General features: G+C 31.7%; 1 protein-coding gene and 1 long non-coding RNA gene across 12 annotated transcripts; one reads left to right on the plus strand and one right to left on the minus strand.

Annotated features, from left to right (window-relative positions):
- Nucleotides 1–7,490: 7,490 nt before the first annotated feature.
- On the minus strand, nucleotides 7,491–10,112 carry LOC106340050. 7 transcript variants are annotated; one of them, XR_001269294.1, is made up of 9 exons: nucleotides 9,837–10,112; nucleotides 9,601–9,736; nucleotides 9,437–9,534; nucleotides 8,946–9,068; nucleotides 8,626–8,840; nucleotides 8,394–8,442; nucleotides 8,183–8,270; nucleotides 7,998–8,079; nucleotides 7,491–7,902 (listed from the first exon to the last, which is right to left on the minus strand). It is a non-coding gene; the product is annotated as an uncharacterized LOC106340050 (long non-coding RNA). The 7 variants fall into 7 exon arrangements; XR_001269296.1 differs by having other exon boundaries at nucleotides 7,998–8,083; XR_001269295.1 differs by having other exon boundaries at nucleotides 7,491–7,715; nucleotides 7,796–7,902; nucleotides 7,998–8,270.
- Nucleotides 10,113–10,375: 263 nt separating this feature from the next.
- Nucleotides 10,376–12,617, plus strand: LOC106341015 (glutathione S-transferase T3-like). Of its 5 annotated transcripts, none has more exons than XM_013779833.1 (4): nucleotides 10,376–10,460; nucleotides 10,863–11,059; nucleotides 11,129–11,245; nucleotides 11,337–12,609. In XM_013779833.1, the coding sequence occupies exons 2-4, from the start codon at nucleotides 10,871–10,873 to the stop codon at nucleotides 11,409–11,411; spliced, it is 381 nt and encodes a 126-aa protein (XP_013635287.1). In that variant the 5' UTR covers nucleotides 10,376–10,460; nucleotides 10,863–10,870; the 3' UTR covers nucleotides 11,412–12,609. The 5 variants fall into 4 exon arrangements, with proteins under 5 accessions (XP_013635287.1, XP_013635284.1, XP_013635286.1 ...); XM_013779832.1 differs by having other exon boundaries at nucleotides 10,383–11,059; nucleotides 11,337–11,412; nucleotides 12,506–12,617; XM_013779829.1 differs by having other exon boundaries at nucleotides 10,383–11,059.
- The last annotated feature ends 10,427 nt before the right edge of the window (nucleotides 12,618–23,044 follow it).

Raw genomic sequence — 23,044 nt, forward strand, 5'->3', positions numbered from 1 at the left:
TTTTATCTTTATTTCATAATTAATTTTATATAAGTTTTTGTTTACTCTTATAGATTCATTTTCACGAACTATACTTCAATCACACAAAACAAATAACACAAGTTTTAAAAAACTTTGAAGCTTACTTTATTTACATATCCACAATTTCGTTGAATCCCTTAACATAAATAACATGTAATATTTGTGTCTATGACTTTTACATTTCTAATATCTATATATTCAAACTTATAATTTCTTTAAGTTTCCTCACTCCGCGCAGGGCGCGGGTGATCACCTATTAGATATAAGCCTTTCTTTCGAACATCTAGTTTCGTGATTATGTGTTTTAGTTTTTATATGGTTTTGAGAAGCTGAGTTTGAAACTTTGTGTCTAAGGTTCACCCTGATAACATTTTGTATAATGATTTTTATAATTTGAGTCTAAAGTTGATGATTTTTTTGTTTGTTGTTATATTGTTTTTAAAAAAATGTGTGTGGAGATACAAGTTACAAGAAATTTATGTAAATTTTGATTAGAATACTTTTAGATTTTACAAGGGTTAAACCAAACTTCACATTTCACAGCGGTAAGAAACAAAGTCCATGTTAGACCACTTGGTATAATATGTTTTTTAATCATCAATGTGACATTAATTATCCACTAGCATTTAAAAGAAACTAATCAAAACAATAAAACATCTGTACATTAATAAGATGTTTATACGAGATAAAATTATGATACCATATATCAATTGTTTTGTCCTCTTTTTCCCATTAAGTTGTTTTATCACATTGATTTGAATTTACCGTGGTTTCACTATGATTAACTCTGTTTAACGCCAAAGGAGATATTGGTGGCACATGGGAGATCAACTTATCCAATTTCAGTCGATCCAGTTTCTGAAGACACATGGTATGGATTTGAACAAGATTAAAAATAAACGAGTCAATATGTTTGTATACAGTTTTTTTCCCAAAGTTTGCTTCACTCTCGAAAATATTTCAAATTCATTACTTTTCATGAAGCTTATGATTCTGCCTACTTATTTTGCATTCTTAGCAATGACAAACTTCACAAAGTATACCATATGAATATTTGATAACACAAGTAAAGCTTATGAACCTCTGCTTTTGGAACAAAAAAGCATGTTTAATATGTTTAATAGACTGATATGTTGAAACCATTTATTAAGAAGGTTTCCGTTTCAAATAAATTAGAATCCTACTAAGCTTTTTATTTCTTAAAAATTGTAATCAACCAATGCCATTTTAATTCAAGTTTCCAATCAAATTGATGTTTTTAATTAGTCAAATCGACAAATAGTGATGAACCAATGCCAATGAATGGTAACTTGATATAACTTATAAAAACTATTTATGTGAATTTCCTTTTTCCAAAAAAAAAATCAAAAAGACTGCTAAGAGTATTACAACGCCTATGACGATTATCAAACTTGTAATACAATATATAATATATACCAGTTTCAATCCTATTAGGATATGAATCACCTAACTTACTTTAATTAGTTCTAGAAACATAAACTATTACAAAGTGTGTAGACATTATTACACAATATTATCTGAGTGTAATTCGGATAATACAATAGTATCTAAGTGTAATTGGTAAAAAAGAAAGCAAACATGATTTTCTAACGACAGTCACTTGTAGTAGGGGTTATTGGTTGTTGTATTTTAATGGATTTGAAAATCCGAACTAAATCTAGTGTTATTGGTTCTATGATTTTCAAATCTGTATTAAAATCATGTGTTATTGGTTTAATGATTCATAAATTCTGTATCAAATCAAGTGTTATTCAATCGTACGGATTTACTAATATATTTGATTTTATAATGGATTTGAATGGATTTGTTTGGATTTTTTAGTTAAAAATACAAAGACTCAAATCCGAGGAAAAACCTTCGGATTTGCATATTTTACTTGGATTTATAAATACTATATGGATTTCTAAATCAATCAAAATATATAAACCAATAACACCTCCGTAATTTAACATTTATCAAATTTATACATGAAAATCCATTTGATATTATCTAATCTACTCTAATAATTTAAAATCCTATTTTTATCTACCTATATAATTTTTAAATGGTCCAACTACTTATTATAATATGGTCACATTTACCTATTAATTTTTCAAAATTACATATATGTTTCTTCATATAATAGGATAACAATTAAACCATCATCTTACCATCTTTATTATTATTTTCAGGCTTTTTTGAACATAAAAATATAGTTTACCAAAACATATATGATACAAGTACAACTATCCCTTATATATTAAATCACAAGGCACTTGAGCAATCAAAATTTGACATGTGCCATTTTTTAGAAAAATAAATAAAAATAATAATAATTGAAAACATGTCATTCGATCTTTTTCTACAACTCCAAATAAAATTCCTAAATTTCCTCAAAAAATCCATCCCACATTCAAAAGTTTCAAACTGTTATTTTTCTTTCTATATAATTTTCTGTCTACCAATTAGTTCTTTCTTCATCATCTCTCTCTTACTCTCTTTTTTTCATTTCGTTCGTTTGTTTGTTTCTTTTTGATATGTAACTGTAACAGCAAAAACCTATGCAAATTTATAATTGATTTTGTTTTGTATATGAGATGTCAGTTGAATCAGGCTAACGTTTTCAATGCAGAATGGAAAAATTAAAATTCATCAGTAACCAAGGTAATAAAGTATATTCAATTCTTTTATCAGCAAATTACTTATTTACTCTCTAAAAGATTCATCCTTAGCTTCACTTTGGTTCCAAATGAGATTATGTCTTTCGTTTGTTCAATTTTCCACCTCTGATGTAAGAACTTTTAAATGGTATCTCTTTTGAAGGGAAAAAAAGAAAAAAAAGTTAAAAAAGAAGAAGAAATAAAAGTAATATTCAGGAAAAACTTCTTTACATATATCTGTATTTGAATTGTTGAAAAACATGTGCATCTACGGTCACCATTATCCTATTTCTTGTTAAAATAAAAATATATTATAGGTTTTTTTTTTCTGTTTGTTGTTGTAGTTTAATGGTGTAAATAAAAAATTCTTTTGTTCTTTGTTGTTGTAGTTTTAACAGTGTAACTGAAATTCTTTAAAAAATAAAAGAAAAACGCAATTGAAAAAAAAAAATTAATGCATAAAAAGAAATAAAATTCTGTCTAGTAATTGAATTTTATATATTTTCTATATAAAATAAAAATTCCTTATATTTCTCCCACTACTTCATGATCGCATGATTTTCAAAACTGTTAATCTTCTTCCTGTAGGGGAGGTTAGACTCACGATCCTATTCTTAAAAATAATTTCTACCTGCATCAATATACTACCCTAAATTTTTATAATGACTCCATTGACTCTTCCTGTGAATGAGTGATGAAATTTCACTTTCTAACCAAACGTATTGATTTCTTCATAATCTTTAAGAGAAATTCTTTTCAATGATTAAGAAAAAAAAAAACACATTTTTCGAAGCCGGGAGATGAAGATCAAAATACAGATTATAGTTAGACTAAATACTCTCAAACTCTTCAATACTTTTTCCCATGAATATTTATCTCCTCTAACCTACTTTTAGTAACTGTCCTTTTAAGTTTTAACGTAAGACATGTGATTAATATCATTTTAAAAATCAACTAAATTAATTCTTGATTTTCTAGGAGATATTTATTGGATGTGGTGGTCTTATTCGAGGAAGAAAAACAAGAATCTCAGATTTATAAGGTCTCTGATAAATTTGAGAAGCACTACAAGCAACAGAAAAGAAGAAAGTATAGTGATAACTAGGAAGGAAAAAATGTGGGAGAAACGAGAATTCATGTTTACTTTCTAGATCAAACCAAATCTCAGGTTGGTTTTTTCTATTTTAAATATGTTCTATAAATCTTATAGATATTTTTAGACTTTTAAAATAATGGCTTTAGAAAATGATTGGGTGTTGCTTTTGCGGCTGTGACTTTAAAAGTTTTTAGTAATAATAAAGGAACATGAAAAAGAAAGAGAAGTTGAACTTTGAGTAATTTTAAGAGTTTTGAGTAATTTTAGGTAAGCAAAAACCTGATTGGTAAATTTATTGGCTTTAGAAAATTTAGTTTATTGTAAAGCTTTCAAAGTCTCCAAAGTCTAAAATCCCCAATCACAACCATTGTTTCTTTTTACTTTCTGATTAACATACTCTTTTATTTTTCTTATATAATGTTGCTAAATTTTTTGCAGATTTTCTCAAAAACAAAAACTACACCATTGGAAATGAAAAAACAAAAAAGATAAATAAGAAAAACAAAATTAATATACATGAGAATAAAGAAAATACTACAAAATACCAATTAATTATCTAAAAAGTAATCTTAACGTTTTATTTTTTTGTGATTTTCTTAATTTTCATTTCTAATAATTTTCATTTCTAATAATTTTCATTTTTTATTGTTTAGAAAGAAAATTCTACATGTCCGTGCGAAGCACGGGATAATACTAGTACTATGCTAAACATGAAATACATTTAGTCGTTGATATATGAAAAATGTAGAATCCTTCATATATATGAGTGTATTCAAATTTTCATAATTTAGATATATGTATTATGAATAGTCTTAGTTAAGTCTAATCAGTAGAATCAGTCGAGTCTGTATATTCTTTCGAGTCTTGCATAATGTTTAAATTATTTCTATTTTTGTAATAGATTGTTGGAATAATTTTTATAAGTCTATTGGGTTGGGCAAAATTAAGTATGTGTAAATAGGAATTAATGGACTGAATAAAAATCTAATATAATGTGAAGTAAATATTGTTTTTTTTTATTACGGAGAAATGTCACCACATTTTGCAAGCTCATTGACTGAGTAAAATGTTGTCTTTGGACAATGAAAAAACCTTTTACTAAGTTAATGACTAAGCAAAATTTATTTTGTAATAAATGGTTTAAGCTAGGTAAAATTAGAGATGTCAAACAGGTTTACCCATCCTGTTCCGTCCCGTACCGCGGCGGGTTAGTTGTCGAGCGGGTCACAGCGGGCCTGTCCCGCGCGGGCTGCGGACTTCAAAATGCCGGCCCAAACCTGTACCGCAGAATATATAGGCCTTCGCGGGCCGTCCCGTGGGACACCTCCTTATCAAACCGTCTGTGCTACAGCTTCTTTCATGAATGTTCAAGTAGAAGAGTTGTGTAAGAGAGTTGAAGAGAATTCATTAAGATTCACTACAGCCTTATCAAAATCAATGCCACAAAGCTCCGTTTGTGCTTGCGTTTTTGAGTTAAAAGTCTTCTTTTGTTATCAGCATAAGCTTTTGTTAAGTTTGAATATGATTGAGTTGTTGTCTTTGCAATAATTTGGCTCAAGTGTTGTATGTCTTCATCAAACCATCTCTCTTTTTAATTATTAGGATTGCAAAAAAATTCATGAATCACTTTGCCAAAATATACAAGTGACGTGATATACAACTAACTTTTTTCCTAAACAACATCATTGTAACCAAATTTAATTTAAGAAAAACAGCACTTCACAGTACTGAAAACAAAACCAATCAACTTAAACAAGAAATATCACATTGTAATAAAGAAATTCATAGTTGTATGTGATAAAAAGAGAAAACCAAATCAAAACACCACCAGAGCTCGAATCATCATCGCTGGAGCTGGAGTCGTCATCGCCGGACCTCGAATCATCATCACCGGAGCTCGAATCATTATCGCCAGAACTCCTTATGTTTTCTGGGGGAAAAGTCACAAGAATCGATTTCTTCTCACTCTCTTTCTCGTTTTCTTCAGGTAAAATAAGAAATGAAGAAAAAAATGCGGGTCCATGTAATCCCGCATGACCTGTTTCGGTCCATCCCGCAAAAGGCCCGGTCCCGCAAAGATCCGTCCCGCGAGGCCCGCAAATTTACGGGCCTAGAAAATCTCGTCCTAATACCGTCCCGCGACAGTTCTTTATGGGCCAGGCCCGCGGTCCAGATCCATGATTGCCATCTCTAGGTAAAATTGGTGAATAAGTTATCTAGTGACTAAGCTAAGCAACTTAGTGAAAGTTGGCAAAACAAAGTAAACTTGGTGAATAGCCAAAGTAAATTTAGTGACAAATGGCTAAAGCTTAATAAACTTAATGAAAAATGTCTAAGTTGATTATGATTAAGCTTTATGAATTTCTCATATAAATAGACATTCTCTCTCTCAATTATCAGTCACTCACTCATACATAATAATCTTAAAGATTAGTTTCCTCATACAAAAGTTCCAGAAATACCTCTAGTCTTTTAAAGCAAGTCTCGAGAGTATAACGTGGTTGTTAAATTCACAGATTCTGTTTTAGGTGATGCAAAACATTCTTACGTGGTTTTACGTTGGGACTCAAAAATCATACATAAACCATCTCATCTACGGGCTATTTATTGAGTTAAAGAAAGAGATCAAAGCTCGACTCTACGTATTCGTCTATTTTTATATCGGGTTTCAAACATGTTACCGCCATATATTTTTGTTTCCATCACATTTTGTTTTGTAATTTTCATTCAGGATTCTCGCGTACTAACATTCTTAATACTAATTGATCTAAGAGACAAAGAGGCAGTGCTACATTAATAGTTAAATAGTTCCTAAAACTGGGTCAAGTACATAATTTAGGAAGTCTAACTTTTGTAGATTTGTAGGGACATCAATGGGGTGTGTTTGTGGAAAGCGGAAAGGTGAAGATACTGATACTTCTTGATCTGTCAACTCACAGACTTACTTCTATCCACTGTGGAAAGGATAAAGATGAAGAGACTGATACTTCGAGCAACTCTTGGAGTTGTGGTTGTATAAGCCGAGAAAGCAACGAGCAAGTTTCTGTGTCCGTGCCTGATGGGACTTCTGTAAAAGTTTCATCTACTCAATCGGACATTGAGAAAAATTCTGTTTCTAATGAAGATATTCTAGCAACTCCCGGAATTCTAATTATATAAAGTAAGGATATATAAATTGAGAAATAGCTAGCTAGTTTATGTGTGTGGCTTTTTTCTTCTTTCAAAGTGATTAATGGGACTTCTTCATGAGGGAAAAAGAGCCTATTTCAAACCCAACTTTCCGGGTCTTGCTTATTCCATCATGAACTTTAGTATAGTGTCTATTCTATCATGAACTCAACAAAATTTTAAAATGTCAATACGAACTTTCACAAACACTACAAGAAAAATGTCATTTCTTAGCGTAAGAAAACAGCTATAATATGCTTTTTTTAGCGTTATTGAAACCGCTATGTCTGCCCAAGCTATCTTAGGTCCCCCATATATAATAGCATTTTTTAAACGCTATTATATAGAGAGCATATGATAGCTTTGTTTTTACCTTGTTATGATTAGTCAAATCTTATGATTGGTTTTGTTTTGAATGTTATCGTATGTTCTGTCATAGTAATGTATCAGTGCTATGTCTATTATCGATTATCTGCTGTTAGAACCTGTTCATAGAAACATGTTATGTTGTAAAAAAATAATATTCAATTTATATTTCATTAATAAACCAAAATGTACTTTTATATCAGCACCACAAACATGTAAACATTTTCATCAAATCTTACACAAACATCGTTACAATATCAGAACTAAATATAAAAAAGACAAGAAAACATGGGAACTAAATCAAAACCTTGAGCTCCTATTTTCCTTATTGGCCTTAGCATGTATCTCTCAGAGAAAGCGTAGTGGATGCACTTTAATAATATCCCAAGTTGTAATCCAAGAAGCTGTAAAAAACAATCAAAAGGGTTCACCTGTCTGAGCTTTTGAATTAATAATGAATCACCCACATTCACTTCATACCTACCTGCAACTGGAATCAGCAAGAACTAAAGAGCTAAATACACACGAACAACACATTCATATCGAATTAGACAAATCTTCTATAGCTAGAGCCGTGAATCCAATAAAGGTCTGTGAGACAACATGATTACGAAAATATGAACAAAAAAAAGAAGAACGGAGTACCATTAACATTTATGTTTTTACAAAAAAAATATATATAATACCAGAACGCTGCAAGATAGCTGGAATTAGGCTCCCGTTATGCAAGGCAGAGAGGAAAGGATAACCAGACTCTGGTTAACTGATCTGTCTTAGCAGTGGGGACAAAAACAAATTTTGCTTATGTTCATAAAGTATATGATCCTTTTTTAACATAAAACCAAAATAGATGAGAGGAAGAAAGATAAACCTGATGATTAGGATTCAGAAATACAAAAATTCTTAAGGTTTTTACACAGACAATTCCGCTGGTTTGGATTCAGTACACCGACTAAAATCTGCAAGCAAATATAATGAGGTGTCACACACACACAAGCAGTATCGAAAGATCAGACCTTTCCCTGACTAAGATCAGCTAAATTACTTTAATAGACTTTTAATGAGAGAGAGAGGAGACAGACCTTTAGAAGGGGTACCATTTTCCACACAGTCATTGGGACCAAGAAGCATCTGTAATTGACCAGAAGGAATCAATAAACAACGATGAAAGGAACATTACTAGCAATTATGTTCTCACAACACCACTACATAATCACACATGCCAACAAATTGCTTATGTTCATAAAGTATGATCCTTTTTTAACATAAACCAAAATAGATGATCAATATTGTAAGAGTGAAGAAAACATAAACCTGATCGGGATTCTGAAATACAAATCACATAAGTCTGTGCCATTTACCAAATGTAAAGCCATTTCACCAGTCACTGCGCTTGTGCTAGAGGAACATGATTCCAACCGTTTCTGCATTTTCTCTTCATCGTATTGAAGGGTCTTGTCTCCAGAGTTTGGTGTCCAATGAGCAGTATCATGTACACCACGGGTAAAATGATAGAACGATCATGAATACTATTAAAAAAAACAATCAAAAAGTTTCAGCTGTCTAAGCTTCTGAATTAAGAATGGATAATACATTCACTTCATAGTTTATAAGTTTAAGAGATGTGTACTTACTTCTTCTTGATAACCAGGATCTGAAGTAACCCAAGAGCCATTGCAGATGATGAATCAGAGAGTCTGGATCTGATGTGTAGATCTTCTCTTAACACAAAGCGATGCATCTCAAAACCTCGCAAGCTGAAGAAAAGGATGTGAGGTTAAGTTTCAGTGATCCAAGCCTATCAATATTGTATATTCTAATAAACTAGACTCCACTAACACGAGGACATTAAATTAATCTAGAAACAAAGCTTAACGTGGTTTTCAAAATATTCCATTCAGACAATATTTAAACGTATACGATAACAACTTCAATTCAAATTGACAACGCAAAAAGAGTATAGCGTGAATGATGGTTCAGAATCTTGACCTAGAGAAAGAAAAAACTGAGAGAAACTATAGTTAGGTCCTAAACAAAACCTAATCTCCCAATGGCTTAATTAAGGTGTACTAAACAACCGCACACAAGAAAATCAATCAGAAACAGAGATATATGCAAGTCATACCAGAAAGAGAAGGAGTATATTCAAATTCTGACAAGCCTCCATTAAGATACCATCTGCTCCAACCGTAAAACTTCTTCATTTAACTTATAAACTTCAACCTGCAAGACAGAAACTTTTTATTAACACAATAGAGTCACTTTTTATAATCATAAGCTAATGCCTACCACGATACTAAAACTGTCTCTTAGACGGAGATAATCAGACAGGTTCCCTGAAGTTAACCTTCTCAAAGATTTGCTTGAACTCAACGTTAAAACCATCTTCAAACTCGGGCTGCTCTGGAACATACTCAACCACAATCTGCTCAGATACATATGAGGAAACAAAGATCAGAAATCACAAACCCTAGAAAATATTCAGTCCAATTAATAGAGTGGGAGAAAGATAACACGAAACTAACCTATATCTTCACCGCCGTCGTCCTATTCCTCAGTCTTACTCCGCCGGAACTGTGTTCGCGGATGGTGGAGAGTCGGGTTTTTTCCTCGTCTGATTCAACTGAGCTTGGATCCGTTCACAACTTCAGGTCATCCTCCTCTTTTCAACTGAGTTTGAGTTACAGAGCACGAAATCGGGCTTCAAGGTGTCGACAGAGAGTTTCGTCGGTGGGAGATAGGGTAACGGTGACGGTATTAGGGTTTGTTTTCGAGAGAGAGTTCTCTCTGTGACTCTAATATTTTTTTTTCTATATGTGAAGACTGATTTTTTTCTCCTTATGTAGTCTAAGTCTTAAAGCAAGGAGGGAACTAATTAAGAGCACCCGCAACGCGGGTTCGTGATGAATCCTAAGCGCGATAACTTAGGTAAAAGCAATTAAAAAAATAATTTTAAAATGTCGTAACCGAAGGATTGATCCTAAACTAAGGGGTTTAAGGATCAAATCCTTAATCACGTGGCAAGGCGGGAGTGGTCGTGGTAGGGGTTGTGTTTCGTATGTGGAAAAAACATTCATTCTCTTTCTCCGTCTCGAAAAAAAAACTCTCCCGAAGGCGAAAGGCGATTCAGAGATCGTGAAACGGTGAAGGTAAATCGCGTGCTCTTAACTCAATATTTTTGGATTAGGTGTTGATGCATGTTGATTAGTCAGTTCTAGGGTTCTATCGTGTGGTAAAAATCGATTTTAGGTTTCAAATCGAATTGGGGATTTTTTTCGATTTACGGTTTTCGTCTAGGTTTGTTATTTTCTGCATCTCGAATCGGTTCTTTGTTGTTTGAGAGTTCTATCGTATGGTTTTAATAGATATAGGGTTTGAAATTGAGTTGGGATTGACTTCTGGATTGATTTACGTTCCGTGAAGAGTTATAAATAATTTTACGGTTCGAGATTGATTTGTAAATCGATTACGGGTTCAGGATAGTCGAAACCATTTGTGTTAAGCTATCCTTATAGCTAATTATGAATCTGATAACATGATTTTCCTTGCAGGTTTTGAAATGGAGGAAGAACTTCGCGATAAGAAAGCACAAAAAGAGTACTACAACATGATCGATTTTGTTGCAAATGCGCAACAGGGGATTCCCAAAATTTGCCCCTGTGGATCAATCACGAAAGAAACCGTTGATGAAGATGATACGTACGACTACCTCCCGGGAAAAAGATACTTTATCTGCAAAGACTTTGAGGTATGTACTGTAATTAATCTGGTTATTTTTATGGTTCATATTCTGACAAATGTTTATCTTTTTTTGCAGAATGATGGGCTGCATTTCAGGCAACCATGGGTTACGGCTATTCATGAAGAAGTTGAGAGGCTCAAAGAACGGTATCACGAGCAGGCGAAGCTTCTGAGAGAGTGCCAGGCAGTTAAGGTGAGTGATGAGTGATCTGTTATGTCTTTAGGACTTTACTTATATGTGGGTAGGACTATAGTTCTGTAATAACTGTATGATGTATGTTCAGGACGAGGTGAGAATGCTGCAGGACGAGGTGAGAATGCTGCTTATGCGTGTGGCTGAACTCGAGAGAGCCCTGTGAGGTTAGTGGATTAAATTATCCTTCATCTCTGCCTCGTGTGAAATTAGTAGGAGTTTGCAAATAATATCCATACTGCTTCATTAAATCTCGCTTTCAAACGAAAACTTCATTAACTCACTCTCTAGCTGTTATGATAGGACAGTTTCCTACTAGGATTAAATAGAGTTGAACTAAAGATCCCCATTTAATCTTCTGCGTTTCTACAAGAGAAACACAGAGTGAAATCCGAAAATGGAAAACTCCACTTGCTTTGTAAACCTTTTAGCTAGCCAAGGGTGTGTTGAGCTTGACTCATCGGAACCCCTTTGCTTTAACAGCCAATGTTCCGATGAGTCTACTGTCAAAGAGAGGAAGAAATGGACACCAAAGGAGGATATAATCCTCATTGGTGCTTGGCTCAACACCAGCAAAGACCCTATAGTCGGGAATGAACAAAAAGCTGGTAAGTTCTGGCAGAGGATTGTACAGTACTACAACTGCAGTCCTCAGCTGGTTGGGACAATCCCAAGAGAACTTGGGCAATGCAAGCAAAGATGGGCTAGGATCAATGATTTGGTGTGTAAATTTTCGGGCTGCTACGAGATGGCATTGAGGGAGCAGAGGAGCGGGCAAAATGACAACGATGTGATGAAGGCTGCTTTGGATATCTTCTACAATGACCACGGCAGTAAGTTCAACTTGGAACATGCGTGGAGGGAGCTTCGACATGATGTGAAATGGTGTTCCACCTATCTCGAGAAGGAGAGCGGTCGGGAGAAGCGCAAAGCAGTTGCTTCTGATGCTCAAGGGTCATTCGCGGAGCCAGAAGAAAGACCCATAGGAGTTAAGGCAGCTAAGGCTGGTAGCAAGAAGAAGAAAGGTGGAAAAGAAGAAGAATTGGAAAAGATAGAAGGACTGTTGGCGCTCAAAAAACAAATCTCTAGACAGAATGTGCTAGAGAGTTTACTTGCAAAGACTGAGCCACTAGATGACATGGAATTAGCTCTGAAAATGAAACTTATGTCTGAAATGATGTGATGATTGTTAGCTCTAACTTTAGTACACATTTGCTGTTCGTTTCACTATGTTTAATCATCTCATTTTCTCTATTTCAGGTGATGTACAAGACCATGTGCCTGACGAAGACAAAAGCTGCTGTCTCTTCCTTATGTATTCACGGGATGCTTGTTTTTTTCTCTTATTTTTCCATGTGAACCTAGTCACGGGTACTTTGTCTGTTTATTAGCTTTGTATTTATAAGTCTGGTTGTAGACTCGGCGAAGAGCTATCTCATTTGCTCTTCTTGTACTAAAAACTTGTTATGATGAAATTTTAATTTCGAGTATCTGCGTTTCATCAACCCTTCCCTTCATATTTGTATGCTCACGGCAGGTATGGTCACTGGTTTGTGTTGCCAGTATGATAGTAGAGTTTTGTGTTGCTTCTCAAAATACCAATTCAAATCTTTAGTAGGCTTCAATCCACCATCGAATATTTGATATTGTATAAGGTTGATACAATGATTGATTGACAACCTAGAATTAGATGATTCTGATATATAAGGTTGATATAATGGTCCAACTATTCGTACGCACAACTATGGTTTTGGTTTTAACAAACTTTCTTTTGTAGATTTAAGAAAGGATAGTGAAATATGGGAGATGAAGCCTAAAGCAGAGTTATTTGCTAAAGTTCAAGAATCAACCCGAAAAGATGTGGAGCGGGCTTTTGGAGTATTGCAATCTCGATTTGCAATAGTGAAAAACCCGGCTATTTTGTGGGACAAGAAACAGATAGGGATGGTTATGCGAACATGTATCATACTTCACAATATGATAGTAGAAAATGAACGCAATGGATACACTCAGTATGATACATCTGAATTTGAAGAAGGAACCTCGACCAGAAGTTCGAATGTGGATGCACCCAATACTTCCGAGATGCCTCCAAATCTCGCTAATATGCTTCTTATACGGACTCATCTTCGTGATAGGCAGTTACATGAACGATTGAAAAATGATTTGGTAGAAAATATTTGGAACAAGTTTGGTAATGATGAAGATGAATAATTATTGTATGTTTGCATTTAATCATTCAATAAATGAATTTTCAATTTTAATGTTTTGCAACTTTCATAATTTTTAATTTCTTAAAAAAAAAAAAAAAATTATAAGGACTTCATAGTAGTAACACCATTGGACATATAATTAGGATCAAAGTCCTTAACTATTCAGAAAAGAAAAAAAAATATTAAAATATGGCTAAGGACTCCAATGGTGGGTAACACCATTGGAGATGCTCTAAGTTCTTAGCGGTTGTCAAAATTTTACTAAGTATAGGCGGTATCTGTGTTTTTCTTTTCCAGCTTGCTAATTTTTCATGATAGCATTAAGATAATGCTATGAATACGTTCCCAAATCGAAAAATTAATCTACCGTAGCAGTTTGAAAATCCGTGCTATCCCGGGGTGCTATCAATACCTTTTTTTCTTGTAGTGAAACGTGTATATATATACATTGACTACAATGGTGGTTAGTCAACTGTTTATTCAGGTGACTAGATAGCCGACATGACATTTTCGCTAAAGGAACGTCATTTTTATAAATATTAAAAAATTAAATTTTTTTAGTCCTACAGCCTTCGATCGCACGTCTTGGCGGATAAAAAAGTTTCTACTTATCCGCCAAGACGTGGTTTCAAAGTGGGTTTTATCTGCCAACCGTGGGTTCAAAGTCTGTAGGACTCAAAATTTTAATTTTGTGATATTTACAAAATGACGTACTTTTAGTAAAAATGTCATGTCAGCTATCTAGTCACCTGAATAAACCATTGACTAACCACCGTTATAGTCAATGTATATATTTGCACGATTGTGAATACTCGTGTAGACATTTTAAAATTTTGCTGAGTTCATAATGGAATATATACTGAAGATCATGATGGAATAGGCATGACCCGGAGAGTTGGGTAAATAGGAAAATTTTCCTCTTCGAGAGTTTCATAAACTCAATCAGATGGTGTTACACTTTTCCTAATAAATATTTTTAAAATTTTGGTTAATGATTATGAAATTTAATTTGGGTCTGAAAGCCCAACATCTCCATATATAAGGTGATGCCCAAACTATGTTAAATTAAATCTTCTTCTTTAGGTACATTCAAGCTATGAAGTCAAGGTGTGGGAGGATCCATGGATTCCAACGACCCCTGCGAGACCAGCTCTCCCTATAGCGCCGGTAATGCATCCTAATATGAGAGTTAGTGACCTCATTAATCCGGTAACGAAAGAGTGGGATGTTGGTCTTTTGGAAAACTATGTCGATCCTGAGGACATAGCACTTATAAGGAGTTTGGACACAAGTTCAGCTCATCGTCGTGATACATTCTATTGGAATTACACAAGGAATGGCCAATACACGGTTAAATCTGGGTATTGGGTGGCCCAGAATGTGTTAAAGACAGAGGAGGAGAAGGAAGTCCTAGAGCCAAGTATCACTAAGCTTCAAGCCTTCGCTTGGAAGTTAAGGGCGCCGAGGAAGATATGTCATCTTATATGGCAGTTGTTAACTGGTCATGTGACAGTAACAAGGAACTTAACAAGACGTAATATGAAGTGTGACAACTACTACTGCCCAAGATGTGGAGAGTTAGATGAATCTGTAACCCATGCAATATTCGAGTGTCCGCCAGCTCTACAAGTCTGGTCCTTATCATCAACTCCATCAAGCCCAGGGTTATTTCCAGTATCAAGCGTCTACACAAATATGGATTACCTATTCTGGAGGAGAAACAACATTATCGAGCCGAAAAAGGACAGGGATCCTTATCCATAGATAATATGGTACATTTGGAAGGATAGGAATGACAAACTTTTCAGGGGGATGGACAGAGATTCTTTGGATCTAGTTCGACATGCAGAAAGTGAATATCAAGCCTGGTTTGATGCGAACGAAGTGGTACAACCAGTGGTACAAGAAATCACTCCTGAGGAACCCCAAGTCCTAAGCTTGGATAATATTTGCTTATTAGATGGATCTTGGACAGACTTAGCTCAGTTTAGTGGGTGTGGATGAGTCTGGAGGGACAGTGGAGGAAACATTCAATTGTTGGGGACACGAAATTTCAATCGACGCGAATCAGCTTTGCATTCGGAAGTAGAAACTCTGCGGTGGGCAATGGAGAACATGCTTCAACATTCAACTTGTCAGAGCTTTGGGACAGACTGCAAGGAGCTGATAGCAATGATAAAGGAACCCCATGTCTGGCCAAGCTTTGCGACGGAATTGGAAAGGATAGAGACGCTGCTGATATGCTTCCCGGAGTTTAACATCATTCATGTTCCACGGCACGCAATCAGTTTACAGATTTTTTAGCTAAGACTGCTAGATTTTTCCATAGAGAGTTACATTTTATTGGTTGTTCTATTCCGACCTGGTTACCCAGACCACTTCAAGATTGAGTAATAGAATGACCGTTGACGTCAAAAAAAAAAAAAAATCTTCTTTAGAAAGCAGATCATTTCCAAGAAAAATGAAACCTACAACTCTTTAGACCCTCATTCTACTAGGTGATTTAAGAGTTTTAACAATTAAGACAACTACCCGTTAATAGTAATAGTTTAGATGATGATGTTTCTGGGTAGTTTATATATCGCCTGTTGCTTTTGAGTTTTATTATACTAATCAAAAGATGTTGTTAACTCGCTCAACTTTTAGATTAATGAAAAGTTAAGGTTGCACAAAAAAAATATCAGGGATGGACAATCCGATTTATAGTTTGGTTTCTGTATGTTTTGTTTTCCTGGTTTTATAGATTCTAAAATCAAATGAAACCGTTGGTCGGTTCAGTTTAATAACGTTACTATTTATGCTCTTGGAAGGCAGATTATCGCATTTGCTATTAATCTGCCATTTGCTAACGACTATAGTTAGATAAATTATTTTAAGAGAAGCCTATGTTTGGAGGAACATGCATAAGATTGGTGAAACATGTAACATATGTCTTTGTTGCAAATCTTCCTGCTGAAACATTTACCAAAGAAGAGGAAGGAATTGTTACCCACTTACCCTTCTTTGATTGTTCTTTCTTCTTTCTTTCAAAGCTTTGCCTCTAAGTCGGTGTCAAGTTACGAGTTTTCCTACCAAATATTTTCTAGCGCCGCTGAAGCTCTCATCACCTCTTCATCTGCATCTTGATTACCATGTCTCCATTTGAGTTTCATCATATTTTATGTTTCTGACTCTCCTTTGAGTTGCATATCACCCACGGTCTGTTTCATGCTCTGAAAATAATATAAATAAAAATGTTGATCACTAAACGTGAGCAGAACAAAGCAACACAAATGATACTTGTTGCCAGACTTTTTTCTTAAACCTCTCAACTCTCAACAACTTTAATCTGAACTGAAAAGACAGAAAATTTGAATCCATCATCCCTCTAATGTAATTGTCCATTAATTGTTAGGAAAAATTAAACTTTTCTCAATACAAAAGAATGAAAAATTTATTTCACTCCGCGCAAGGTGCAGATTTTAACCTAGTAAATGGGGTAAAATATGAACATGCTCGGAATAAACGGTTTATTCCATTTACCAACCCTGTAAATCCATCTATAAAAAAATAAGTAGATTGTATATATCACTTAAGTTGAATCACAAAAATAAGTGATTTTATTTTAAATTACGTATTTATAAATGATACAAAATATATAATTTAAAAATCAATTATTATAATTTATGTTATTATTAGCTAATTTAACATCGTTTCCGTGAAATGATATACTTTTTATTATTTTGTATCATTTTGACAGAAATGATATTATTATATACCCTTATATAAATTATAAAAATGATACAATTACTTTTATGTCTAATACCATTTATTAAATTGATACAAAATTTACATCAATAATAAACTGATACCAACAAAAAAAAATAAGTAACTAAATTTTTGTTTTGCATTAATGTAGTAAAAGAAATATTAAGGTGATGATTGTTTTCTTGGTTTTTTGATTTTATGTTTTTGGTTTTTGGATTTTGGTTTTTGGTTTTTGAATTTTGGATTTTGGATTTTTAGTTTTTGATTTTGCAGTAGATTTTAGTTTTTTGAAAATCATGAATGGTTGTTTTAGATTTTTGTTTTTGGTTTTTGGTTTTTGCTTTAAAAAATAATAAACTAAAAGTATTTTCATAGTAAAATATTTATTATTAAATAATCAAATATAAAATATTGTCATCTGATGACAAAAAAAATATTTTCAGCAAAACACATATACATTTAACTAGTAAAATTATTTTAAAACAAAAAGTGTAAATACAAAATAAAAATATTGTGAATCCCATATAAATATTTAATAATTTGATCTCAAATTCTATTATACAAGTAATAAGTATTATAATGAAATATTTAATATCGTACATTTGATAAAAAATTTATAAAATAATTTTTAGGCATATATTTCTATGGTATTTATTTCTATATAACAATTAATTAAATATTAACTTTTAAAATATATTTTCCTTTTGAAATTCTTTATTTTACATGTAATAAAAACTTTTTTCTTATATATTTATTGTACTTAGTTTTTAATTTTTTAATTTTAACTATCTTTAAGTTATTTTTTTTTTAAATTTAAATATTAATAGGTAAAATTTTAAAATATAAAATTTATATATAGTGCAATAAATATATAGTATTTATAAATTTATAACAATTTAATAATTTTTCTACAATTACAGTCTATAGTAAAGTATTAGTTAAAACATTGTTAAATAATGTATCTTAAAAAGGCTCCAAAATTTAATAAAAATAAATGCATTTTTCCTATTATATTTTATATGTCAGATAAATTATTTTTATTCAACTTAAATGATTTTGAATAATTAATTAATTGCTATAAATTATTTTTGCTCAACTACAATGATTTAGATAAATTAATCAGTTTAAATTTTATAGGGGTTATCATTAATATATGAATATTTTAACAAAAAAGTAAATAAAAAAAAACTCACGTACATAGAAGAGAAACCAAAGAAACATGGATTTTGGTTTTTGTTAAGAAGTAGTAATTATTTTCAAAATCTGGTTTCCCTAAAATTTAGAGAATCTATTTTCCAAGAAACTTGATTGGTTAAAAAAGGTAGGTTTAAGAAAATCAAAAACCAAAAAAACTGTTTTTGTAAAAGAAGAGCATATTATTCTCTACCAAAATCTTCATTCTTCCGTTCATCTTCCTCTCAGTTTTTTTCAAGTTTTTATCAGTTTTAAATTTATATTTCTAGGCTATTTGAATCATGATTTATAGTTTTAAATATTTATAGTTATAAATATATTTAAATATTTATAGTTCATATTTATAGTTTTAAATATGAACAAGAATCAAGCTTTTTTCTTATGAATCATGATTTTATTTTTTTCTTATGTAGGATTTTGAAGGAACTTTGGTATCCTAGTCAAACGAATCAGATAAAAACATTTCTCTAAAGGTAATATTTTTCTTTTGTTCTCTTTTTGGAAATTGTAATTATTTTTTCCGTGTATAGTCCTTGTCTTCCTCGTCAGATTGCTGAAAGAAGAGGAAAACTGCTGCAAAACGATATATTGTTTCCAAGAAGAAAACTGCTGCAAAGTCTCCTGGGGAGGATATTTTCTGGGGAAAATTTAATGTATACCACTTTCATGGTACCACTTTTCATCTTCACTATCACAAAAGAAACATTTTCAAAAATACATTTTTCATTAGTGGCAAAATACTTCTATACTCGTGTTATCTATATATATAATAAATCATTATTTAAATAAAAAATTAAATATATTAAAAAATTAAAAAAAAAATTAAATTTTTTTTTTCTTATGTTTTCGAATTATACTTTTTCAAATTCAAACTTTTTATAATTTTTTTTTTGAATTTTTTTTTCAAATTTTCTTTTTAAAAATCAAAAATTATGTTTGAAACTATTTTTTAAATTTTTTATATATTTTTAAAGTATTTATTTATTTATTTATTAGAATCCAAAATTTCATATTCCAAAAACTCTACCCAACCCTTCAACTCAAAATCCTAAGTCTAGATTAGTTAACCCTAAGGGTATAAGTGTCTTTTACGTTTTATTAAAAGTGAGAGAAAAAATGATTATTGTAGTTATGAAAAGTGGTACTATGAATGTGGTATTTGTGACAATTTCCCTATTTTCTGTTGAAATTCATATTTCCAGAATCTCTTGCAAGTGTAGAAGAGTTCGTCTATGAGAAAAGCAGCATTCTTCAATGAATTTCATCAACGTCATTATTGATTCATTCAATCGAAGATTGAAGAAATAACAAAGAAGAAGAACTTTTTTTTTTCTGTTCTTAATATTTTTCTCTATAAATCCATCTTCTTTCCTTTTTTTTTTCCTGTTTTTTTGTTCTTCGAATTCTGTCACCAGTGTAAAGAAAAATGAAGTTAATGAAAGGTGTTTCAATAATTTACGCACGTAAATTTAATCAAGTATACAAACGAAATATTAAACCAATTATTTTAAATTGTAAAAAATTTTAAAAGTAATTTATAAATTAATATTAATTTACGTCAATTATTGATAAATGATATAAAATTTTGAAGTCAATTATTTTAATTGATACTAAACTAACATCATTCACAAAACAGATGTTAATGTTAATATCATTTCTTTATAATTGAAACATAGAGACATCACTCATAGTTACTGATGTGAATATTTGATATATTTGTATCACCATTTTCACAGTCACTTATTTAGAGCATCTGCAAAAAAAAACTCTATTTTGAAGTTTTCAAAACTCTATATTTGAAGTTTAAAGGTGTTCTTCTCCAAAAGTAAAACTTCAAACTCAACTTCAAAACTATTTATATTTTATAATATGGTCATTATATTTGTCATAACTAATTTGAATTCATAAAACTTTTGTAAATAACCAACACATATATAAACATATTACAACAATATTAATTAATAAAATATTCTATTAAAATATATATATTTTTTTAAAAAATAACTTAATTAATATTAAACTTCAAACAAAATACCATATTATTTCATAAAATGATTTCCGTAATGCGTATATGATCTATTAGTGCATTTCGAAGTAAAAATGGCTCTCCTCATTTTTACTTTGTAGATTACGAGCTAAAAGTTGTTGAAATCGGGTAATATTGATACTTGTAAATACATTAGATCGGAACAAGAAAGTAAAAGAGAAACATAAAATATTGTTAAAAGACTAATTTCTTTTCGATGATATTAATACTTGTGAATATATTCATCACAACCCCTCACCATCAACAGAGACAATTTCATCGACAATCCTACAAATTTGAGAAGAAACTAATCATGTTCCCAAAATTAAAAAAATTAGTTGCAGAGGGTGAGTGAATATTAAAAGGGCATAAATTACTTTTGCAAGTAATAATCATTAATGTAATTATTATTATTTTAGAGGTTGTGTCAGTTGTGTATAAGGGTTAATGGGCATTATTACATAAAAGACATGAAGTATATCGGTATAATAGGAAAATTGGTTAGCAGGTGAATTATAATTCTTTTAGAAGTCATACGGTGCAATTTCCGTGAATATTACATCCTATTAAATTAAGCTATTCCACGTCTCAGATTCTTAATTGAATTGAAAGGTTCCCTATCAAACCGGTCTTAACCAACGGAACTCAAATCCATGAGGCACAGTGGCAACTCGATAGTCAAAACATACCATGAAATTATATAATTCACACATCCACGTTAATTTGGGGCAATATGCACAGTTTTAAAGTTTTGGACAAAATTGGAAACAATCAATACATTGGGGAATAATTAAGGAAAGTGGAAAAATGCCGGCAAGATATGTCTTTTTTTGTTTGGTCATCAACGTGGTCTTTCTCCTATCTTCCGTTAAAGATGGAGTGCATAATTCTGCAGTTTTAGCGGTAAATTTAATTTTTTTGGTTTTTGTAACAAAATGTAATTTTGCAATTTTAGTGAGAAAATTTATTTTATATTTGATGAAAAATGTGATTTTGTAACTTTTGCAGGGAAAAATGATTTTCGGGTTTGGGGGGGGGGGAAGTAATTTTGTGGTTTTAGTGAGAAAATGATTTTGAATTTGACTAGAAAAGTGATTTTGCGGGTTGTTAGCTGGAAAAATATAATTATACAACTTTGGTGGAAAATTGATTTTATGGTTCTAGTGAGAAAAATTTGATTATGCAGGTTTGACGAGAAAATGTGATTATGCAGGTTTGATGAGAAAAATGTGATTATGCAGGTTTGACGAGAAAAATGTGATTATGCAGTTTTGGCAGGAAAATGTGATTGTGCATTGCAGCAAAATATGATTCCACATTTTTGGCAGAAAAATTGATTTTGTGATTTTGACGGAAAAATAAAATTCAGTGGTTTTGGGAAGAAACATTTATTTTGCGATTTGGCGGGATAAACTAATTTTGCGGTCATGGCGAAAAAGTTTTTTTGACGGAAAAATGTGATTTTTCAATTCTACCAAGAAAATGTGTTCTGTAATTTTGGGAGAAAATATGATTTTGGGGTTTTGGCAGAAAATATGGTTTTGCATCTTTCAGTGAAAAATGATTTTTCAATTTTGGGTGAAATTTGCGGATTTTGCCAGAAATGTGATTCCGTAATTTTGTTGGGAAAAAATGAGTTTGCCCTTTTGGTCTTAAAATGTAGTTCCTTAATTTTTGCAGTAAACGTGATTCTCCACATTGTTAAAAAATACGATTTTATGCTTTTGTTGGAAAAAAATGATTTTGTGATTTTTAGTTATTGCAGGAAAATCCTTACAAACGCACTCACTAAATTAAGTTAAAGATTATTATTCAATACAGTTCTACAGATATGAATTGGAAATAAAAGAAACAACTTTTTGTACATAGGAAGGAGACACATGATTCAGCCATTGGAAGGAATTAGAGAACGTGAAAACCGTAAAATTACATTTTTCCCAAAAATCTCGATTTTTTTTTTGTTTTGGCACAAAAACTAAATGTTACAGTTTTGATGGAAAACACAATATTACGGTTTTAATGGAAAATTTTTAATTTTGACATAAAATGTGATTTTACTATTTTGGCATAAAAACATGATTTTGCAGTTTTGGCGAAAAATATAATTTTGCGGTTTTAAGGGAAAATTTCAATTTATGGGTTTGACAAAAAATTTGATTTTCGTTTTGACAGGACAAAAAATTTGAGGATTTAACAAGAGAACGTGATTTTACTATTTTGGCAAAACAAATATATGTAATTTTGTTGTTTTGCCAGAGAAAATGATTTATCGTTTTTGAGGGAAGACATAATATTGTCGTTTGGACAGAAATTGTAATTTTGCAGTTTCTATTAGAAAATGTGAGGGTTTGACATGAAATCATGATTTTCTGGTTGTGGGAAGAAAACTTGATTTTGCGGTTTTAACAAGAAACATAATTCTGTGGTTTTGACTAACATGTGATTTTGCGGTTTTGACCGGAAGAAGGTGATTTTACGGTTTTAGCAGAAAATGTGATTTTACGGTTTTAGTAATTACGGGAAGTAATTTTGTGGTTTTAGTGAGAAAATGATTTTGAATTTGACTCAGAAAATGTGATTTTTCGGTTTTAATGAAAAATATGATTTTCTAGTTTTAAT

This window comes from Brassica oleracea, chromosome C4 (assembly GCF_000695525.1).
Source record: "Brassica oleracea var. oleracea cultivar TO1000 chromosome C4, BOL, whole genome shotgun sequence".
Classification (NCBI taxonomy): domain Eukaryota; kingdom Viridiplantae; phylum Streptophyta; class Magnoliopsida; order Brassicales; family Brassicaceae; genus Brassica; species Brassica oleracea.